A 24,626-nucleotide genomic window follows, 5' to 3' on the forward strand; every position below is an offset into this window, starting at 1 on the left:
AAAAAAAAAAAAAAAAAAAAAAAAAAAATTCCCACAAGATCATGTAAAAGAGTGCTGAATGTAGCACTGTTTCTTAAAGCCAAGCTAAAGCAAAGAAAAATCATCAAGTGTTCATGACTAGGTAACTGAATGATACATTATGCTAATTATGGTAGCGCTATATAATGGAATAGTGTGTAGCCACTGAGAGAAAAGAGCCACCATATACTGCCATAGCAAATGATTGGCATATTAACTTAAATACGGAGAAAACAGAACACACTGTATAGATGTTTCTGTATTTGATTCTTTCTGTCTTTTTGAAACATTATGGAATTATATACTCTCCATGAGGGGCTGGGTACATGGAGAGGAATCTGGAGGCTATGTATACACACACACACATTTACACACAGAAATCTCTCTCAATACTTCCTCAAAGAAAGCAAGCACATAAACTTCAAAACAGTCATGAAAATATCTGTAACTGAAAACATATCTGAACGTATCTGAAAAAAAAAAAAAGTTCAAAGCATTTGATAACCTCAGGTAACAAAAGACAGTGTGGGTGTTAGATTAACAGGCTACAAAATAAAGGTGTCCCTTATTTGCCAAGCTTAACCAGAGTCAAGGTTAAGAAGCTCAGAGAAAGTCTCAGGAAAAGGAGAAAAGGAGATAAAGAAGAACCAAAGATAAAGATAAAGGCAGAGATAAAGATAGAAATAAACATGCAGATAGGGAAGAGTTACACAGGAGCTCAGTGAAAATAAATGGAGTGACAAGGAGAAAGGAGAAGAAATGGAATAAAAAGTAAAACAGCAGATCAAAGTGACCACATCAAAGAATAAATGGACACAAAGGAGAATTTTTCCTATTGTTTCTATTATCTTAATATAATAACAACAACAATAATAATCATTGACTAACACTAAAGCACTTTGAGGAGACACAATACTCAGTGTTGTTCAATTTAGGGGCAAACACACTTCAACAATGCAACGATTATGAAAACAACTGTAGAAAGCATCATGTGGTTACACCATACTTAAATGGCTGGCATTCACAATGGTGACCCTAAGTTGCCTAAATGTGGCATCAACACAGTGTATGAGGTAAAAATAATTATTTTTACTAAGACAGAGAAACTGGGACTGCATTTTTTAAACAATAATTACAAATGAAAACTGCTAGATTTTGGGATCCATTAAAGGATTCGCGAAAATCTGTCTAAAACAGACCCCTGATGGGTAAAGATTATGATAGCTATGTGTGTATCACTTATTCTCTCTCTCTCTCTCTCTCTTTCTCTCTCTCTCCCTGTCTCTCTCTCTCTCTCTCTCTCTCTCTCACACACACACACACACACACACACACTACATGCAGTCCAACTGGGAACACAGAGGAGGAACCCTTGGTTTCTGAGAAATCAAGTATGGATTCCTCATTCTCTTTCAAAATCCTTTCATTATATCTGGTAGATTCGTCCTAGACACACAACCATTGACTTATGGCACTGTGACTACTGAAGACATCTTATCTAATATTTAGTTTTCAAGGTCCAATTTACAGATTCTCTACATTGGAACATGAGGTCAGCATTCCACCCACAGAGATCCCTGTTGTGAAATCTCTTCTGTTGCAGTTTTGAAGGTCTGAGATATCGAAGACCACTTTTCAAGTTTTTATCAGAACAAAACAAAACACACAAAAATACCCCAGCTGTCAGAGAATTAGTCTGTTCTTAGACTGTTCGAATTCCTATATGTAACATTTCAGTTATTTCAGTTAGTAGGTAGGGAGGCTGTATTGTTTCTATTCATAAGCTTGATTTTCTTTCAGCAGATTGAAATTGGCTTGAAAATTGATCAATTTTCTATGTGAAATTTTTAGAAAATTACACTCATCACAAAAACTAAATACAAATGGGTAATGAGATTTAGAGTAGTATAATTTAATCTATTTGTTTTACACCAGTTAGCACAGTTTATTTGTAGAAAGCCGTGGCTGACTCCCAGAGAATCCCCATGGGTCAACACTGAAGTTCTCAACCTGTGCCTCAAGCCCAGACCACCACTATCACAAGCTTGTTTATTACAAAGGCACACACAGAAAAACCAAGAAACCATAAACTTACTTAGCACGCTTCCACTCCCTTTTTCCCCCTTCTGGCCTTTTGGTCCAGAATTTCCTTTAAAAAAAATAAGAATAAATAAGAGGAAAAAAAACTTTTTTTAATTTAGGCAATTCACAGTGCTTGAAATGGAAACAGAGCAACACAAGGTCATCTAGAATAACAAAGTATAACAAACAACCTACAGATTTTCAGACATAATAATGTTGGTGACGACGATGAAGATAATAATAATAGCTATCATTTTGGAAACCCTCTTATGAACTTAGCATTGTATGGGTAGGTCCTTTAGATACATTATCTCAGATTCCTTACCAGGACATTAAATGTTCCATTTTCCTAAAGTAGGCAAAACTGAGGTGTAAGCAGTTTGTTTGGGATTACTCACGTTCCTTTTTCTCCTCCTTCTTTGTGTCTTCCTCCCTCTCCCAGAAAGCCTGGTATCCTCCATCTCATCCCAAGCCTTGTTTTTCCGTTCCCATTACAATTTGTCTGTCTTGTTTTCTATTTCTTTTGTGTGAAGCCTAGCAAAGCTGGGGCTGTGAATGAATTTCTGGGAGTGGTGAGATTCCAATTACCTCAGTCTTGGGGGAAGCTGGGAAGGTCTGAGGGGTGACTAAGCCTCTAGATAGTTACTTTGGCTTCGAGAAACCTCATTCACATACTTTAGAGGTATGCTACAGACCCTGTGCTAATAAGGGTCAGGACCTTATATGGAAACATTGTTAAGACCCTGCACTTTGCTAATGGGTTGCTATTTCACCTAAGGTTCCTAAAGCTATATCCAGAGGTTAAGCCCTCAGTACCGACAAGAGAATTCAACGATGACAACTGCATCTCACTAGAGGCGTGCTGTTCTCATATATCGATTCTTCTTCCAAGAGTCGTCAGATATGTCTTGTAAGTAATCACCTTCCTGGCATAAATACAGGACTGATCATAGAGCCATCTATCTCTAAGTCAAAATCCTCATTAATGTTCTTGATTTCCTCCAGCAAAATCAAGGACTGTTCTCTTTTCATCCAAGAGCTCAAAGGGCATAGTTCAAAGATCATGAGCTTTGGAATAATAACAATAATTTTAAATTCTCTTGTGTTGAATTATTTTGCTCTGCCACTTATTAGGTATGTGACTCAGAACAAGTCTTTAAACCTTTCTGAGCTGAAGTTTATTCTTCTTTCAAATGAAAAAATAGTACTCTCCATTGCAAACTTGCCTTGAAAATTAGCAACAATGTTTATAAAGGGCCTTGCTCTTAAGAGATGCATGTAAGAGATGGTAGCTCTTATTTGTTTTACAACATCACTTAGCTAGAACTGTCTCTGTGATTTTATTTTCAGTGAATGAGAGGATTTTTTCATTTCATTTCACTTTTCTATGGCACAACTATTTTACATTTTATTTTGCAGTTTTAATTATTATTTTGTTGGTTTTTTTTGGTCTGTTTCTCTAGCTTACTTTGTCTCATCCATGCTTTGTTTTCGAACACTTGTCCTTATTCACCTCTTAGAGAAGATTTTTTTGATCTCCAATTTACCAGATTAAAAAAAATACAAAATAACTTATGATGAGTAACATGAAAATTGAGATTTAGCACTTAAAAATCAAAGCTATTTCCAATTAAAATTTTATTTTGAAATGCCAACCATTCCTTATCACAGTATAATAGTCTCTAATTGCTTTGCTTATATGATTACACTGTACATCATTAAATTCATTTTTAATTGTGATTCAGTCATTTCAGGTAATATTAAATTGACAAGAATCAATAATTTAGCACAAAGTATCTAAAACCTTTTCTATTTTTTTTTTGATGGTAGGCTTTAATGAGATATAATACCAAAGTTTTAGATTTCCTCAAGAGGAAAAGTCTAAGATATTAAACAAAAATTGGGGGAGGGGGTGTTAAAATAGTGTAACTGATTGGTTCTAATTCTTTTCAGAGAAGATAATATAATAAACAAGCTTAATTTTATCATTCTAGTGTTATTTTCAGAATTAGAAAATAATTGTAAATTTACTCTGGGAAGTCTTTTCATGTTGTAGTTTGTCTTGGGTATTTTATTTTTTAAATAAATTTATTTATTTATTTTTTGGCTGAGTTGGGTCTTTGCTGCTGCGTCCAGGCTTCCTATAGTTGCGGCAAGCGGGGTCTACTCTTCGTTGCGGTGCGCGGGCTTCTCATTGTGGTGGCTTCTCTTGTTGCGGTGCACGGGCTCTAGGCGTGCGGGCTTCAGTAGTTGTGGCACGTGGGCTTGGTAGTTGTGGCTCTCGGGCTCAAGAGCACAGGCTCAGTAGTTGTGGCACACGGGCTTAGCTGCTCCGCGGCATGTGGGGTCTTCCCGGACCAGGGCTCGAACCCGTGCCCCCTGCATTGGCAGGAGGATTCTTAACCACTGCGCCACCAGGGAAGTCCCCGTCTTAGGTATTTAAACGATACCTTGATCTCTGTTCAAGCCAGACCTCTGAACAAATGACCCACTTTTCTTCTTATAAATTAAAAAAAAAATGTTTTATGTCATTTTAGCATGATTCAGAGATTTCCTCACAGACGACACTTGGAAATCTTTTCTCACACTTGAACACATTAAAAAACATCCTTTCTAGAGAACAGGGATTCCTCCCTCCTTTATAATGACACCTTAGGCTAAAAACGAGCCCAAGGACTTTGTCAAAAGCTGGAGTTAACCACCTCCTGTCAGATATGTCACTCTTCTGTCAAAAAGAAAGAACTAATATTTCTGAAAGCCAATGAAAAGTAAGAAGCAGATGGTATGTAATATACTGCCACTCTAACTTTAAATATCAATCTAAGAGGAGGTATTTTCAATAGCATCATTGTGGCTTCAAGCATTTTCAGAGCCCCTGCCATGAGCTAGCCACTGGGTTCCTCATTTTCACACACAGGCACACTTAGCCCAGCCCAACTCTTTTCACCTGCTTCAATTCAGACGTGGCATCTTTCCTCCTCAGCCTAATGCTTCTTTCTATTTCCTGAATTCTTCACCTTCAACCTTCTTCTTAACCTTCCACAATCTTTTTAACCCTTCTCTCCTCTGTATCTTCAACAGCTTCTCTATTTTACCTTGCTGTCAGCATTTAAATAGTATTCAAATTCACTTTCAAAGAAAAAACAAAACCAAATGAAAAAACCGATCTCTTCCTCCCCCTCTCAAGAGCCAGACTGCTCTACCCCGCTGTCTACCAGCCCCACCAAAACTGCTCTCAAGAAAGGCAACATCCTCACAGCAACAAATGGAAAGAGCTTTCTGTAGACTGCCTCTTACTTGACCAACTTTTGAAACTCCTGTGGTCTTTTTTCACGCTACCTTCTCTGGGTTTTCTTCCCCACTCTGGCTGCTTTGCTTTTTCTGCTCAGCCTGTACTTCTGGAACCACTCAAGGCTTTATCCTAGGCCCTTTCTCTTCTCACTGTTGCCCACCCATAAAATATTACTAAAGTCAATGATTATTAAAATTCATTGACTTCAATGAACATTTATATGAGCAGAGCTACAACTCTGTCTTTCTACCTCTGGCTTCCCCTCTGAGTTCCAAACTCATATATTCGACTATAAATATCTCCATGAATGGCACAGAGTGTTCAATAGCTGTTTGTCAAATAAATAAAGGAATTCATTGTGGTCTATAATTTTAGACATTCCTAAGAAAGACCATAACTCACCCTTAGGATCACACTTTGAATGGACTCCAAGAGTCTAACTGGAGAGAAGCACATTATTTACATCGCTGGAAAACCTAGTTCATTTAATGAGGGTCTATTCAGAGTGCTCTAGGGATTCTGAAGATATGTAAGGTTACACTTCAATTAAATCCTCCGAGCTCTCTGCAGTAAATCTGTCAGATGGTAAATGCTCTATAGCTCTGCCACGGATCAAGAAGAAAGTCTTCCCTTTCTCTTCTTATATTTGTATACTTTATCAGTTAAGGACTGTGTCTTATTTACTTCTCATTTCCCTGCACCAAGCATTGTCCCTTGTATATATACATATTGAGTACTTAATACATGTGGAAGGAAGAGGGGAGGGTGGGGAAGAAGAGGAGAGCAGGAGAGAAAATAGAAAATAAATAGGGCTGCTCTTTCTTAATCTTTTTGCTTTGAAATCACTTTGCTTTGACATCACTCAGATAGTCCAGGCTGTGTCATTAATTAGAAAATGACCATCAGTAGATTTTATTTCTAATTTTATTACCCTCTTTGGCCTCTTGTAGAGGAAGAACGCATTCACTGTTTTAATCTGCAGTATAACTAAACTAGTACCAGGCACTGCTGCTCATATTTCTGGCAAATTTGAGTCTTTTAATAAGGAAGTAATATCCTGGGAATATCTTTTGTCAAGGGATTTATTACCTCTACCCCTGCTTTCATTTTTACAGTCTCTCTTTCTCCAGTTTTCTTCACCTGAAGATGTGGTTCTCGAAGTGTGGTCCCTGATCAGCATCGTCACTGTCACCTGGAAACTTGTGAGGAGTAAACATTCCCGAGGGAGCCCAATCCCTAACCTATTGTATCAGAAAGTCCTCCAGGGGTGGAGCCCAGTAAGCTGTTTTAACAGGCCCTACAGGTGATTCTAATGTCTGCTAGTTTGAGAACCACAGATGTAAAGACATTCTGTGCATCTTTAGGCCAGCTCTAACACGACTTTCTTTGTAACATCTTGTCTTGCTGTACAGAGTTAATCACTCTGCTTCCACAGCTTCCAGCTTCCATTACTTTTGTCCCACTTTACAAATGTTTTATTACTTACCACTTGGTAATACAGCTAATTGGTTCTGCATTTTTCTGTCCCCTGCTCTCTTCTAAAATTTCTGTGTACAGTTCACAATTCAAGCTTAGGCTAGCGGCCTAAGAAGTAGAAATAATATCATCATGTATGTAAATTGTAAAGGGCCCTAACATGGTGATTATTAAGTACTAATATTAAGTACTAATATACAGGCAGGTTATCTTGCAAAGGATAGGATTTCAGGTCTGCCTGTATTTTGCTAACTGTAACTTAACAGGGTTTGGCAGTTTGGGTTAAAGGGGTGTTAATACTTTGCTTGTTTGTTTTTTTTACCAGTCTTTCCACTCTCTTTATTCTAAGATAGATACCATTCTTCATGGTGATTTACAGTGGTGTGGAGTTGACAGATCCTCTGTTGTGATTTTATATGGAACTATTTTCCTTCTGGATATAGAAACGTTCCTCAGGTGGACAGAAATCAGTTTCAAAATGTTTCAGATCACAAAATAAACTGCATGTGAGTGCTGCTATTCATACTATGATGACCACTGTTTTTGTTATCTAAGAAGTTGAAAGGAATATCTATGATCTGGTGTTTATTTTACATATTCTGTGAAGAAAATATATATTATCATAATACCTGGCCTCCCGGTCTTCCCCACTGATCCTGGGAATCCTCGACTTCCAGGAAAACCAATGGATCCCCGATCACCTTTAAGACCTGGAGGACCTACATGGTAAATGAAGAAAAAAAACCCCCCAAAACAGTGGTAATAATTCATTTTGCATAAAGATTTGAGAGAATGATGAAACAATCTAATTTCACTAATGGATATGAAAGAGGTGAATCTCCAAATGGAGGAACAATGTCTTTCCTAAAATTTCACGTGTAAAAATTGATAGATAACAGTAACAGTAAGAAGAAACATTAGTGCATTTAGTACACCGTAAATATTCAATATGTAACATATTGTCACTACAAATAAAAACACACAGGAAAAAGAATCTTAGAGTTTTAACTGGAAGGCATATATAGTCTAATCAGGAATCTTCAAATGGCAGAATTTTGCTGTAGCTGAAATGATAACTTTGAAATGTAAGCTAAAAATTGGATGTTTAAGATTTGTCCCAGAAAAATCACAAGTCAATCAATGAGAAGTATCAAAGAATATTTATTTAAAAAATACTGAGGCCCTAGTGCAGGAATATATTACTCTATCTCTCATGCTCTTGCTTTTACATACTCCATTGTAATCCCAAACAATAACGTAGCCATATGTGTGCGTGTGTGTGTGTGTGTGTGTGTGTGTGTGTGTGTCCCAGGCACAGGGAAAGTATTCAGTAAACATTTTTTAAAGTAAAAGGTCATAGGTAATTCTCCTTGGCACGCTTCCAAGGAAATGGCATGCTGAAATGAATTTCTATTATATTATTTTGAGATAAAGCACAGTTTAACATAATGTCCACCCCAGTACATGAGTAACAATTGTAATATATTTAATGTACTGATTTAATACTACTAAGCACTTATATCTTCTCAGATTTTCATATCATGGTTTCGAGTCAAGCTGAGTTTAGTGGGCTCAATTGCATGTAGAGGTATTTTTTGTTTGTTTGTTTCTTTTTGTTTTGTTTTGTTGGTACAGGGTTTCTTTTGTCTTTTCTTTAAACACTCCCATTGTAATATATATTTATTTATTTGTTTGGCTGCACCAGGTCTTAGTTGCGGCACATGGGATCTTTTAGTTGTGGCAATGTGGGATCTTTAGTTGAGGCATGTGAACTCTTAGTTGCAGCATGTGGGATCTATTTCCGTGACCAGCGATCAAACCTGGGCCCCCTGCATTGAAAGCACGGAGTCTTAGCCACTGGACCACCAGGGAAGTCCCTATAGGTGGGATTTTAGTAAACCTGCTTAAATCATGAAGTAGAATTATCAAGACAGTCCATCATATACTTTTAACTTCCTGATTCCCTACCAAACATGGGGCAAATCGGCAATCTGGCAAAGAACAAAACAGAATGCAGCAATTAGGTAGGAGAGATGCCTAGTAACTTGAATATTTTTGCTGCAGTGCACCAAATCAAATGGCAACCTAATCATCTAAGAGTCAATTTATCACCCCAACAATGAAATCTACCTCTCTGTTGTGAGGGGCCAGATAATGCCTATTTGTGTATATGAGCGATACGGACAGGAGCAGACTAAACCCTCACTTAAAGAATCAAAGCAGCTTTGCAACGGTATCTGTCTATGGTAGTAACAAAAGCTGAAACTTAAATCCCTCTTTCTATTTGATTCCGAAACAGCTACAAAAGATGGTCCCAAGATGAAGCTTTGGAAGGCAAGTTGTAGCCCAGACTGAACTTTTATGGTTGCGTTATAAAGCTTTGACAATTGCAATTTGTAATGGAGGAGCTGACAGACCTTTGACAATAGCCGCTCTGGCAGATAATATAACACTGGTTACTTCCCCTGCTTATGACATTAATGCACCATTGCTAAGATCTGCTGGGTGCTAGTCAAGTAGAAAGACTTTCCTGAATAAAGAATCTTACCCGGTATTACTTTCAAAGGCAAACCAACAATTTATATATATATATATAGATATATATATAGATATATATCTATATATATATAAAGAATTCTAAAAGCTTTTTTTTTAAGGTAAACTTTATATATGGGCTTTTTAAGCACTATGATGTAAAGGGCAGGCATGTGTCAAATTCATGCTTTTCATTTTTAAAAATTGTTTTTCTGATGTAACCCGGGCTGGTTGATACATTGATCAGAAAGAAGAACAGTTTATATAATCAAAACACAGAAAAATAAGGTCAAGTCCCTGGTATTTAGACATTTTTTTGGCAGCACAAACTATTCTAGGCAAACCAACAATTTATATATATATATATATATATATATATATATATATATATATATATAAAGAATTCTAAAAGCTTTTTTTTTAAGGTAAACTTTATATACTGGCTTTTTAAGCACTATGATGTAAAGGGTAGGCATGTGACAAATTCATGCTTTTCATTTTTAAAAATTGTTTTTCTGATGTAACCTGGGCTGGTTGATACATTGATCAGAAAGAAGAACAGTTTATATAATCAAAACACAGAAAAATAAGGTCAAGTCCCTGGTATTTAGACATTTTTTTGGCAGCACAAACTATTCTAGTTATCATTAGACTGAGCAGTATACTCCCCACCTTCAAAAAGCATGCAGGTATTTGATTTCTAGCCATGAATAACATGATGATCATGTTACTGTTATTATCTTTATTTTTTTGAGAGCCAAGAAAGTTCATGCTCTTTCTCTTTTTCTGTCTTCTATTATTGTCTTTCAAAATATTGCTTTCAAGATTACAGAAGAAAATAATTTGAAACAATTTTGCTCTAAGTAAGATACAGAGAATGGCTGACAGCAAAGGGAAAAGTCATCTGTATTCTAGTCAATATTTACTTTGAGATTGCATAGGTTTAAGCAGATAAATTCCAGTTAAGGACTATATAAGGAGTATAATCCAATTTGCCCTTGCTTTACATTAGTTGTGTTTTTTTTTTGTATCTTAAAAACCAGGTAACCTCCAAATATATTCAATGTGAAGATGGTTTTCATATTTTCCTTCACATGTGACCTAAAACTAGGTTGGCCAAATACTGTTTGCAGTCAGTGATATGGACAGCACTCTCTAGACTTATGAACAACCCCATGTTGTTAAAGCACTTAACTTCCTTTAAAAATCAAGAGTCAATGCTTACCATTCAGAACATGATAGTGATTAGGCTACCAAAACATTTGATATCCCCTCAACACACACACACATACACATGCAGACACACACACACACACACACACGCCACACAGGGAACTAGTCAAATAACTCATTCCCCCTACACACGTACACAGATGTACATTACCTAGCCCTGCAGTATATGATGGAGTAGTTACCATACCTACTGGACCTGGAATGCCTCGTGGACCAACTTCTCCAGTGGCACCTCTATCTCCTTTTTCACCTGGAGGTCCAGGAGGACCTTTAAAAAATAAATGACAATTACTGATCATAGGCTTAAAGCATAGGTAAAATAGATTTGTCATTTGTCAAGACAGTTACATAGGTAAATCCAAAGCCTTTTATTTGTTGCACAATTACACAGAATGAATGAGACTAACCTTCCTGAATGGAAGCATACCCTGCTACTGAATAGCGCAATGAGATAGCTCGAAATTAGACAACCTAATTATGGACTAAATACTTCGGTGTGCCAAGCAGTGTTCTAGGTTCTCAGATCCTGGGGGCAGAGACAGACAGTGAGTCAATGATGGCACAAATCCACATTAGTATTGTGTGCCTACTGGGTACGAAACCCAGTGCCCCTAAAACTGAGCTCCCTTGCCAAGTTTATGATTAACCTCTCTATCCAAAATGTTATTCCCCTTCTTGTCCTACCCCTGTTCCCCTCAGGATTGAGGAATATCAAAGAAAAGGGGGATTGAAACCAAGCAGGACCCTGCAGGGCCTTCCTGGGTACAAAACCCCTCCAGGTCCCCTGTTTCTTGTTTGCAGAAAAAAGGCTTTAGTTTCCTAGCCCTTCCCTGAGCCCCAAAGAGCAGGCACAGGGAGTTAACAATGAGAGAAGTGAGCGGATGCAGAAACAAAGGAGAAGCAGTCAAGCAAGGTAGCTAGAAGGATACTTCGGAGTCCTAGTTCCTCCTCAATGGATATACATAACAATCTGACACATATCTTTGAGTTGACCTGTAGAGACTAAGCCCTTCACCCATGTGGAGGATGGTGACTACGTGTTGACCACTAGTATGTAGACCCCACACTGGTTGGAACCAGAGGTTGATGATTAAGTTTCTGGGAACATCACCCTGTTACCTCACCACCAGGCAGATTTCACTATATTAATTTAGATGCTCTGTGGAAAATGTATAAGTCAAGTCATGTGTGATACCCTCAAGGGAAACAAAAATCCACACCAAGTAGGCAACCAAAAACCCTATCATTGAAAATGATACCCTCGGATATTAGGAAAATACAGGTCAGCATGAGGAGCAATGGTTGAAAAGACTTAGTTGAGGAGGTAGGATTTGAAGGGGATTTTGAAGAATGGGTAGAATGAGAAGAAAGAGAACGCTGGATAAGGGGGAGAGATGCAGGGAAAGTGAAAATGAGTAAAGGAATAACTTTTCAACTAAAATATTAGGTAGAATCCCTAGATAGCTATAGACATTATAAAATAAGTTGGAGAGGTTGCAGGGAAAATTTTGACTACCTGGCATGGCAATTACCAAGGTGTCCCCCTAGTACTGAGTTTGATCAACACTGATTTAGTCATTTGAATTTTCTGTGCCCAGCAAAACAGATAGCTGGTGATCACCTCTTTAGAGTGATGGCACTGAGTACAGCCCTCTTCTACATGGAGTGCCACAGGACAAGTGCTATTCCTTTCCTTTAAAGCAGAACACTTAGCAATTTCTTCTCAATTCCAAAAGGAAGAAATGAACCTGGACATACCATAGAATAATCAAATAGTGATGTTTTAAAAGTGTCATTTTCAATTTCCATGGTTCAAGGACAGCAAGGATAACACACAACTATGTTTAGCATCACTGGTTAGAGAGCACTTGTTTACAAATTTTAATCAGGTGGGGAGATATGATACTTGAAAAATTCTAAGAAGGGGCTCCATAAATAATGATAATCTTATGAGTAAGTATATTCTGTCCATTTTCTTTGCTTTTTTGAAATCCTTGTCCCTTGCCTCTCTCCATTTTTCTGATCTGTTTCTGATTTTTCAAGGTCCAACTTGGGTTTTAGAACCTTCCTTCCCTGGTGACTTAATTTTCCAGATCTCATTGCTCTTCTCAATGGCACATCATCCATTTCCCTTCATACACACCATTGGGCTGTAAGGTTTTATTGCATTTTCATTACAATAGTAACTGTACATATTATAGGAAATATAAAAGCCTAGACAAAATGAGGACAATATAATACATAATTCTATCATCTTAAGAGAATAATCACTAACATTTATTTTCTGTTTGTGTGTATTTTTTGGTTTTTTTTTTTTTTTTTACATAATCATCATGCAAACTGCATACTACTGGGCATTAAGTAGTTGTAGTAACAACTAGCAAATTCTCCTAAGCTATAGCTTAATGTTGGAAACATATATTAACGTGTCCACAAGAGATGTCATGGTTCTACATCAATGGGAATCTATGCATCTTCTATTTCTGCAGAATGCAATTTTTCCCAACAAAGGGGTTTTAATTCCCACAACCGTGAACACAACTGCAGTTCATCCATCTCTACACAGTGAAAATGGGTGGGGGGGCAAGCAGGACAGAAAGACTCAATTTGCAGCTTGAATTCTGCTGAGCAAATTAAAGGGAAGCAAATCCACAGTACTCCAGGATGGCATTTTGAAAAAAAAAATTGCGTATGAAAAGACTTTGATTCAGTGATTAGGGCTCTAAAGCAAGACAGATATTCCAGGAAAAACTAGAAGGTGTGAGACAAGAAACAAGGGACACAGATTAGCTCTGGGCTCTTAGCCTCTGAGATCAAGAGTTTTCACCATTTCTTTAATAAGTAAGAAATGGAACTCACTATCTTTTCAATTATTTTGCATGTAACTATGTATAGTAACTGTACACAGCTCAACTGTTGGAGCATTAACTCAATCATAACAAATACATCTATGCTATTTTATAAAATTCGGAGTTAAAGAGCCCTCTGTGTCTATTTTGTATAAAAATGCTGATACCAGGTACCTGAATCCCAGAGTAAGAAAACGAGGTAAAGTCTTTCCTTCAAGAGTTCTAACTGAGTGTGTTGGATGTTCCATTTTTATTGTTATCTTAGTCTTCATGTAACATTAATCTCACCCATTACATTCTGTTTAAATTCTATAATTTGTTATGTGTCTTCTACTGCCTAGAACAAAATGTGGAAAGTATCTCAATGGTTTAAGTGTCTTTTCGATATTTTGGAGGGATGGAAGTACACAGATCATACACTACTTTCTCTTAGCTTCTTATGTAGAACTTTCGAGAACATTATCAACATAATGCTCTCTACCTTCCAAAACTGGTCTCTCCAATCCTGCTGTTTGCTCACATCCTTATCATACTACAGTTGGACCAATCTAGAGGGTTTTTTATTAAAATCTGGTCTGAATATATTTTGTTTATTCCACCCTCATTCATTCATTTATTTCAGTTTAAAAACAAATGTCTGCATCAACTGTAAAGAAATGTAGCCATTTATTCTGCCACTTATGGAAAAAAAGAATGAAGAACTTTAAGTCTGAGACTTCGAGTCTATTGTAGTCACCTTCTTGGTTCTGAGTTACTATTTAACCTTTCAAAATTCTGTCCCATAATCACATCAACAAGCACCTCTGTGCATCAATAATGGACATAATGCTTCCTGGCAGCTCTCTTGCTAACGTATGTCAAAGGACACTAAATTAATATTGTTCAAAACATCTGATTTGCCCTAGTTCAAGAAGCCATAAGAATTCCACTATTTTTCATCATCTTTAGTACCATCTAACTGCAAAGTTACAGGGATAATTCATAAATGCTATAACAGTAATTTGCCATGAACAATTCCCTCTATAAAACACACCACCAAATCTGCTATTAGCTGTCTCCCTATGATTTTTTTTAAGGAAAACTAAGATTTCTACTTAGCCACAGAGATGTACTGATTTAAAATACTCAGTAATTAAAAAATATCATAGATCAAAATTACCCAATTTACTGGGAAAGAAAACCCAGGAACATCACATCATTTAAAATCCTCAAATGATAACATAGCACTAATCGTATCTGCCAAAATCTCCAGAGCTATGCTTCTCCATGTCGTGTTCATTATGATCATAAATTTCCTACTTTGTTCTCAATCTTACCTCACATTTAGATCACCACAAAAATCTGCCAAATCTTCTAGGCTGTTGCTATTTAAACCTTTTTTTTTTTTTCTTCCAGTTTTCATGCTCACTGACTTAGAGATGTTTAATCTGGAAGAGGCCTTAAAGCTTGCTTAGTCAAACATAATTATCGAGGTCTGAGAGAGTGAATTCCCAAGGTCTTAAAGCCAGTTGGGTAAAATCAGACCTAGAATACTTCTTTCCTGATGTTCCAGGCTATAGTTTTCCAAAATTAATTGATTTCATTTTTGGCATCTGTTCTTTCATTATTCCTGAGATGAATTTTTCTTTTACAAAGTGGTTAAAGACACAATTCATTTCTTAAATCCCAATAATTAATTGCACAAATCTCCAAATTCAAATTCTATCAATCACTTCTTCTTCTTCTTTATCATGACAATTGATCAATTGATACACTTTTTTCTTTTTTGGGTGGGTGCTTTTAGTTTCTGGAAAAAAATGCTTAAAATTTTTCCACATAACCACTGTTTTCAGCAATGAGTCATATTTTATTTCTCTTAACTTCCTTCCTCAAATGTTTAACAACTTTGTCTTTTTAAATCATGTTATCCCCCACTCCCCACCAAATTCTGCTTCACCATTTCAACACTGAAATTTCACTTAGTCCTTTAGACTTTAATTGCTATAATTACTTGAGAAATATATTAAAATATCTTTACCTCTTTAATCTTCATAAATATTTAGTAATTGCTAACATAAAAGAGGAGGGACACAAGGTAATGACACTGATCCTACAACCGACATTAGATAAAGCACTCATTAATTAATACAATGTCTCCCTTGGGTTATAGTTTAATAACTATTTATTAAAAATTATGACTAGATGCTGTAGAGGATATAAAAAATAGCCCGTAATTTTAATGAACTTACTGTTTCCAGTAAGAGACAACATTTCGATAGAAGACAGTATGAGATATTTTTAGATATGACAATCATATTAGGAATTCTCTGGTGAGAGAATACTTAATGTTCAAAAGTAAGCAAGATATAAATGCCAGCAAGAGTATTACTATGGTGGGACCAGAGAAAGCTTCATGGAAGAGGTTGCATGTATGTCATGTATGGACATTAATGATAGATAAGATATTTTCAGATACAAATAGAAGAGGAAAGATATTCTTTCAAATGAAGGAAAAGCCATGAGGCAGGATGTAAAAAGTACTGGGGATGTCAGAATCACAGTAAAATCAACTGAAATATATGGTGTCAAAAAGGGAAAAGACAGGGAATGAGGCATTCAAAAGCAGTTAAGAGAAGCACTATAGAAGAACTTGAGTGCTGCAGAGAAAAGTGTATGTGTAATAAGGAGGTGATAGAGAGTCTCTTTGCAATCTAGGGTGTCCCTCTAGGAAGGCTGCATTCTAACAACAGTGTAGAAAGGACTGTAGTCTGAAAGACTGAGGCAGGAAATGACTGCGAGACTATTTCAATAGTCTGGCAGAGTAGTGATAAGAATAGTTTACACAGAATATAAAGGAGTGACAAGGGGTTAGAGAATGTGGAACATAAGAACTAATGGTATTCTCGGGAGAAAATAACAACAACAATTAAAATTTCTACCTTGGAAATCTGGAAGAATGACATTGCCATTACAAAGCGTAACTTCAAAAAAAGGAAGTGTTACTTTCACTTATTCCTTTAAGGCATATATGTTTGCTCACCCACCATATACCAGGCACTCTAACAGGTGCTGTGTATGGAGAGATAGACAAGAGAGAGAAGACCCAACCTCATGGAACTCACATTTTATTCAAGAAGATCTGTGATAAACAAATAAGCAAATGTATATATGAAAGAGTATCATGCAGTTTTAAATACTATGAGGAAGTTAAAGCACACCATGATATAGAGAGATAAGAATGGGGAGGGAGAAATTATCACTAAAAAGGTAATTTTGAGTGGATCTAAGGAGAATGGAAAGCTAAGAGAACATTTAAAGGAAGAGAGAGCTGTCTAGTGCACATTATGATAGCAAGAAGTGAAACCAGCACTTCCTCCTTGTTAACTTACACTGTTCAATGGCACTTTCATTCCTCCAGCTCTCCAAGCTAGACAGAGGGAAAATTAGAAAAGAGGGCAGATAAGTAGATGGGTGCCAGATCAAGTAGGAGTTCAGATTTTATTCCAAGTCCAATGGGAAGATATTAGAGGGTCTTAAGAGATAAAAGATCTAATCATATGCTATTATTATTATTATTTCAATAACACTCTTTTGCTCTCTGTAGAATGGATTAAGAGTAGAATCAGGGAGAACAATTGGGAAGCTGATGTAGTACACCAGGCTGTAATACAGTTGCTTGACTTAGAGTCATAGCAGAGGAGGCAGTGAGAAGGAGTTTTATTGTATGGAAGAAGAGTTAACAGGACTCATATATGGATTGGATACAGGGAGTGAGAGAAAGAGAGAAATCAAAGCTTGCTTCCAAGATCTTGGAGTGAGTTACTAGTTGGACAATGACTCAATTGACAGATAAGACTAGGAAAGCAACAGATTTGAGGGGTGGATGAGGGTAGGTGCTCTCAAGAACTAAGGGTTTGGCGCAGGTTCGATCCCCGGTCAGGGAACTAAGATCCCACATGCCGTGTGGCATGGCCAAAAAAAAAAAAAAAAAAGAGAGAGAGAGAGAGAGAGAAAAAAAGATCTAAGGGTTTGGGTGTGGATTTGTAAAGTTGGGGATATTTAAATGAAATCCCAATTGGAATTCGAAATCCCAAGTGGAATGTCTAATTGTTAGAGTGAAAGCTGATTAATTCAATTTTTCTTTATCATTGGTTTCAGTGTAATACTTAAAGAAAACATGCAATAGGGGCTTCCCTGGTGGCGCAGTGGTTAAGAATCCACCTGCCAACGCAGGGGACACGGGTTCAAGCCCTGGTCCGGGAAGATCCCACATGCCGCAGAGCAACTAAGCCCATGCGCCACAACTACTGGGCCTGCGCTCTAGAGCCTGCGAGCCACAACTACTGAGCCCGTGTGTCACGACTACTGAAGCCCATATGCCTAGAGCCCATACTCCATAACAAGAGAAGCCACTGCAGTGAGAAGCCCATGCACCGCAAAGAAGAGTAGCCCCACTCGCTGCAACTAGAGAAAGCCCGCACGCAGCAACAAAGACCCAACTGAAAGAAAGAAAGAAAGAAATTTATTTTAAAAAAAGAATACATGCAATATATTCTATACAAATTAGCTATAGACACAATAACAAATATATCTGCAACATTACAACCCAACAAACAGCTATCTAATTAGCCGCTTTCCCATCTCATTCATCTTCTTCCTTTTCAAAAACAATCATTAACCTGAATTTTGTGTTTCTCATTTTCTTGCATTTTAAAAACAACCATTCTCGGGCTTCCCTGGTGGCACAGTCGTTGAGAATCCGCCTGCCGATGCAGGGGACACGGGTTCGTGCCCCGGTCCGGGAAGATCCCACATGCCGCGGAGCGGCTGGGCCCGTGAGCCATGGCCGCTGAGCCTGCGCGTCCGGAGCCTGTGCTCCGCAACGGGAGAGGCCACAGCAGTGAGAGGCCCGCGTAATGCAAAAAAACAAAACAAAAAAAACACAACCATTCTCATTAAATGTGTATGTGTCTGTAAATATACATCATTTACTTTTGCTAAATCATGAGCATTAGAAACAAAAATCATACTGTAAATAGTCTCTGGGACTTATTTTTTTAATTTTTCTTTTTTTGTAAAAATTTGGATATTAAGACTTCTTGGGCTTCCCTGGTGGCGCAGTGGTTGCACGTCCGCCTGCCGATGCAGGGGAACCGGGTTCGCGCCCCGGTCTGGGAGGATCCCACATGCCGCCGCGGAGCGGCTGGGCCCGTGAGCCATGGCCGCTGAGCCTGCGCGTCCGGAGCCTGTGCTCCGCAACGGGAGAGGCCACGATAGTGAGAGGCCCGCGTACCACAAAAAAAAAAAAAAAAAGACTTCTTAAGTTATCCTAAACTAGTGTTATGTAAGATGAAATCACATGGATTTCTGTTTCTCTTGTTCTAATAAGAATTAACAATTGAAAGTGTAAAGTAGAGCTTAACAGACATGGTAGCTAGAATAAGAAGATCCAACATGAATTAAACTAGTGTTAGAGAGGAAAGGATAGAGAGAATTGTGAAGAGGCAATATTCAAAGAGACTGAAGCTGATAATGTTCCCAAATTTATGATAGACTTAATCCACAAATATAAGTGGATTTAGGAAGAAAATGAAGTAAAACAAATGCCACATGGAAAAACTGTCAATATAAAAAACACAGACTAGTGAAATTGTAGGTATTAAAGACAAAGATAATGGCAAGCAATGTGGTCATAATCATTTTAAAAGCAATAAGAAAGGTCATAATCCAGAAGAAAATACGAATAAAAATAATAACTGTTACCCTAAGAAATATATATGTGTTAAAACAATTTTAAAGATCAAGGACAAAATAGAAAAAATGAAATCAAAACATCTCACCACCAATGGACTTTCACTAAACAAATCTCCAAAAAATACTTCAGGAAGAAAAAAATGATCCCAGAAGAGATGTCACAGATACATTTAGGAGGAGGAAAAACTGGCAAACTCATGGGCTAATCTATATAAATATTGTCTGTATCATGTAAGAAAAATAATCTTGACTAAATTCTTGGTTTAAAAAATACATAAAAGAGAAATGAGCTATACTCAAACACAGCAGGAAACCAGGCAAGAGGGTCATCAGAGCATTTTAAGTTCCTTGTATACTTGAGGATGAAGGTGAAGATACTGATCAACTTGGGACTTTAAGATAAATTTTAAGGATGACTATCAGCAAAATAAAAATAAATATAAGGTTCCCAAAATCTTTTTGGTGCCTTTGATAGAGAGAAAAGTTTAATGAGAAAAATTTCAAATAATCCTAAAGTTGACATGGAAGGAAAGCAAAAGGAACATGGGACTGGACAGAAATGGAGCACAAAATGACAGTAGAAATAAATATGGTGAAAAGAGATGGCCAGATTGCATAGTAAATTTTAAGAACTATTCTTTACAAGAGATAAGCCTAATACAAAGGATAACAAAAGTTGAAAGTAAAATATGAAAAAAAAAGTTAAAATGTAAATAATGACTAAAACCTAGTATAGAAATATATATGATATATATACTAATTTAGAAGTCAGTAAGATTCAATTCACCTTGTTTTACTCACAGGAGCTAAAGAAGAAATTGACAAACTCATTGTTTTTTTGGAGAATTCAAAAGACCTTTCTAATTAATAATACAATTGATCAGGTAAGAAGAAAAAACCTGTAAGTTTAGAAAAATAGAATTAACAAGCTTGATTTACAGACAGGTAGAGAACTTTGTGCCTCACAGAAAACTTTTATTTGTACATATGAGATTCTGAACAATAATTCATTAAACCATAAGAGCAATGTCATTTGTTTTTTGCTTTTTTAAAAATCACCATTTAAAGGATACCAAGATACTGTCATCTTAACATGTCTTGATATGATCTCAAGGCTCCTTCCTCTGGATATTTGTAGTAAAATTTTTAGTAAACTATTTTAAAACCAGAGAATTTCCAATATCAAATTTTTACATATATCAGTGCATTTTAGTATATCATTTTCTGGAGAATGAGAGGATATTTTACCTTGAATTAAAGTTATATTTTTCAGTGTTTGAGAATGTTCCCAATCCTTCAGCCTGAGATCATTAGTGATGTTATTCAACAGTTTCACTTCTCCTTTTATTTCCTGTTCCAAATGCACTTGTTTTTCTTCCAGAGACTTAATTTCTGCTGATGTATTGTACACACGCTCCTCTAATTTACTCATCTCCTGTGAAACATAAGCAAACATCCGCAATTTTTGTTACACACATAATTATCAAATATATAAGTTTGATAATTGATAATTTGATATATAATTTGATATAATTTATAATTTGATATAAGAAGCCCTACAAGTCAGGTTTTTAAAAAATGTATAATATTACAGTAATATTATGGAATAAGAATATAGAAATTAGAGAACAATTTAAAAATAGTAATTCTTTGGTTTCGAAGCATTCCTCTTTTAACTGAATGGCTGAATTTTCACACCCTCTGCCAGAAAAAAATTGGTTCAATATATATCTAAGGTATGCCTCTATTGCCAAATATATACATGTCAAAATGCTAAAAATAAAATAAAATAAAAAACTTGTCATATGGTTTTTATCTGAAGCGAAATTCTTTATACTGTACTTAGAGTAATTACAATTCCTTAAATTCAATAGATTTGTATATTAAATTGTTTTATAGCAATAACAAAGTTTAATGTCATAATTCTCAGTGGTAATGAACATTAAGGATAGCTTTTCAGATTCAATAAAATCTCAACTAGCATTAACAATACCTTATGTTCAGTTTTTTATTGCCTCTGCATTTGAGATTTCATTATTATTTTACGGTTTCAAATGCATAAATATTTTGTGTGTATTTACATACACGCGTGCATATCTGGAGACTGTGAGCAAGACTGATTGCACTACACTCTGGATTATGCTTTTATTTTTCACTCAATAATGTAAGAATATTTACCTATTAAAATACTTAGAGACTGCCTTATTTTCTATAATTTAGTTAAATTGTACGGTATGTATTTTTCATAGTTTATTTGATACCTATTGATAGAGTTTTGAGCTGCACATAAATAATGCTGAAATGAACACCATTTTATATATATCTATGTATGTATACAAGCACTTCTATAGGACAGCTTCCTGGAAGTGGATCTGATCAAAAGGACTAAATATTAAAATTTTTGTTCACTACTGCCACACCACCCTCCAAATATATGGGACCATTTTTTAAATCTTTCTCAGTGTACATGAAGGCTTACTTTTGCACTCAAAACCTAGGTATCATCAATATATTTAACTTTGTAGAGTAAGAGTAAACATAATAAAACCTTGTTTAATTTGCTTTTCAAATTAAGTATCTAGTCATAAAGTTTTTGACAATGTTTTTCTTTATTGCTTTTCCTTTCAGGTCTTTTGCTTGGTTTTCCTTTGGGCGCTGGGCTTTCTCTTTCCAGTGTACCTAACCTTCTCATCTATCCTGGTAATGTTTTCTGTCTCTCTGTTCTTTTCTTGGGTCCTCTGTTTCCATGGTATGCTCTATACTTTTCTAAGGACTTCTAGATTTAACTGTTGATAGATTCTCATTTCCCATTTGCACAAAGAAATAAACCAGTGGTTTATTGTTAATTAATCCAGGTATGAAGAGAAAATTTCACCTCCCTTCACTGGACTGGACAAGTTGAAGTGAGAAGATCAAGAGAGTCAAGTAAAACCTTTGGAAAGAAATGAACATGGACCAGATCTGCCTCTACAATAGCAGTGTACTCAAGCAGAAAGACATCCGTTTTTACTGCTCCAAATGGCCTTCCCCCATCCAAAACCTTGTTCTAGATTAGAATTTCTCTACCCTCTACTGCCTCCCTCCCTATTTGGCATTTTCCGTACACTATGGTATAAAGGTGGGATAGTGAACATGGATGTTTGCAGAGTGCAGCAACATGGTAAATATGCTCGTCATTTAGGTGGCTGCAAATTGCTCCAGCTGTCAGGTAGTTCCTGATATCCACAGAGCAAAAGTCAGGGTACTAGCTGGTGATTTTGCTACCTAAACCCTGGGAGCCGCCGATGTTTTTCATACCTAAAGCTGCGGCTGCCTTTTTTTCGCTTCTTTGAAAACTGCATGTGGTGCTCACATTAACCATATTTCACTTGAAATAAGTTTTATTAGGAAGAGAGAAAATGCATTTGATATATTTTTTAAAGTGCTATACAGCACCCACACACACCGTCCACAGTCTATCACCAGTGGCACTCCTAGAAACAGGCATTTATTTTTGCATTCTTACTGTCCTTTGTACGTACAATGGATATGATAAATCCCACGTCTCTCTTTTATTTTGTCTCAGTGTTCTCTTTTCTTTCAAATTAATTCTTGGTCTGTCCTTGCTAAACATTATGCTGCTATTACTTATAAGCTTTTTCCTCAAACAGCATTTACTGATTGAGGCATTCATTTAATTTACTTATTCCTGCATTGGGCTAAAGATTCAAAGATGAATACAATTGTTTTAAGCGATGAGAATGAGATTCCAAATATTGTTTTCAGTGAGCAAGCACACACACACACACACACACACACACACACACACACACACACACACTGACCTAGATTCCAGATCTCCACAGATGACTACTGTCTTAAAAAAAAAAAAAAAGCTTTGAAAAGATAATTAACTTTGGAAGTTCCTCCTTTCCCTTGTACCTCCACATCTTATACTGGGACCCCTTCCAAAATGTAAATGCAATCTGTCTGAATAGCTCACTGATCACCAGATTTTGGTTATTTCTATTAAGTATCACTTCAAACAGGTTCAGGACTTCTACTGCCTTCCAAATGGTTTCCACTTTGGTTTCAATTCCTCATTTACATGGGCTCATAGATAGTCTATAATCGCTAATGAGTTGGGGACATCGCTAATATCAAATATATTATTTTTTCATCGTGTCCATCTTCGTTCTCTCCACGCCCTGTCTCACTGCTCCTCTGATCCTGTTTCCACACAAAGTAATATTTCTTCTCCCTTCCTCTTTCCCTCCAGTTTAATCAGTTTCCACTCCCATTGCTGACATTTTACTTTCCTCTGTTCCTCAGCCCTGGGGACAGTTGCTTCTTTGAGAATTTTCTCCAACTCCTCCATAGCTTGAGTCCTTGATAGTCCAATAGCATTTGACATGCTTGGGTACTTATTAACCATGTGGGAAACACTAACAGTAAGATTTTGGAAGATGTAACAAGGATCAGAGACAGAATATCAAGGTTGGTGTTAGAATGAGGTTCACCAACAGTCTCCATATTTAAATAGCAATGTCACTGTCTTCTCAGTGATTGCATCTTACAAAAAAATAAACATGTAGGGTGTTCTTTCTTAACCTCTTTAGTCTATTCTCTAGTCAATAATTTAGTTGGTTGCCACCTGATGGTACAACTTCAGAGGCTTCTCTTTGCTCTCTATAAGGGACATCCATTTTTAACAATCACTACTGCATAACACTGTATCTATACAGAAAACAACCTCATTAATTAAGAAATGGTCTATTCAAGTAAAATCTGCTACAAAGATGCCAGCCTTGCTGAGCTAATGGTGGAAAATTTATAGATTTCACATTAATTATGATCTTAGGGCTTAGATACTTTGTAGTATGAAGATTATTTTTTCACGCGAGTAATGAAGCTTTATCCATATGCTTATTTTTTCATGGAATGGAACAATTATAATTACCCAACAACAAAAAATAATTCAATATTGAACTAAACAGCTTGCTTCTTAATTTCTTTCTTATCAAAACAAAGTGACCCAGAGGGTTGGCCACCGAATAGTTTAGAGCAAAGGTGAGAAAATTTTGATTCATGGGTCAAAGTCTTTTCCTGAAAAGAAAGATTTATTGGATCACATTTTCACTCATTTGTCCATGTGTTGTCTACGACTGCTGTTGTGCTACACTGGCAGAGTTAAGAAGTTTCAAGAGAGACCATGTGGTCCCCAAAGCCTAAGGGTTGTATCTGGGCCTTTGCAAAGAAACTTTCGCTAGCAACTGGTCTGGAATATGTCTTGCTCTCTTGTCTTGTGTATTGGATCCTGTGATGGTAATAAGATGTTGTATACATTATTCAAACTTTAATTCTTTAATTATAGTTACCTTTACACATAAAAACTTATGGATGCTTCCTGGGAGTGACAAACTATTTTA

The 24,626-nt window shown here is 36.5% G+C and overlaps 1 protein-coding gene and 1 long non-coding RNA gene across 7 annotated transcripts in view; one reads left to right on the forward strand and one right to left on the reverse strand.

Moving 5' to 3' along the window:
* MSR1 (macrophage scavenger receptor 1) overlaps positions 1 to 24,626 on the reverse strand; it is a 225,271-nt gene that overhangs the window by 64,859 nt on the left and 135,786 nt on the right. For all 3 annotated transcript variants that reach the window (XM_055080872.1, XM_055080871.1, XM_055080873.1), the window contains exons 5-8: positions 20,467 to 20,653; positions 10,824 to 10,904; positions 7,498 to 7,587; positions 2,114 to 2,167 (exon numbers count right to left, since the gene is read on the reverse strand). In XM_055080872.1, coding sequence (XP_054936847.1) covers positions 2,114 to 2,167; positions 7,498 to 7,587; positions 10,824 to 10,904; positions 20,467 to 20,653 — 412 coding nt within the window. The remainder of the gene's footprint in view (positions 1 to 2,113; positions 2,168 to 7,497; positions 7,588 to 10,823; positions 10,905 to 20,466; positions 20,654 to 24,626) is intronic.
* On the forward strand, positions 2,915 to 23,003 carry LOC102987230 (uncharacterized). Of its 4 annotated transcripts, none has more exons than XR_002892980.2 (5): positions 2,915 to 3,010; positions 6,508 to 6,695; positions 7,194 to 7,374; positions 20,022 to 20,102; positions 22,074 to 23,003. It is a non-coding gene; the product is annotated as an uncharacterized lncRNA (long non-coding RNA). The 4 variants fall into 4 exon arrangements; XR_002892979.2 differs by having other exon boundaries at positions 7,218 to 7,374; XR_002892978.2 differs by having other exon boundaries at positions 7,222 to 7,374.

The sequence above is a fragment of the Physeter macrocephalus genome, chromosome 20 (assembly GCF_002837175.3).
Source record: "Physeter macrocephalus isolate SW-GA chromosome 20, ASM283717v5, whole genome shotgun sequence".
Classification (NCBI taxonomy): domain Eukaryota; kingdom Metazoa; phylum Chordata; class Mammalia; order Artiodactyla; family Physeteridae; genus Physeter; species Physeter macrocephalus.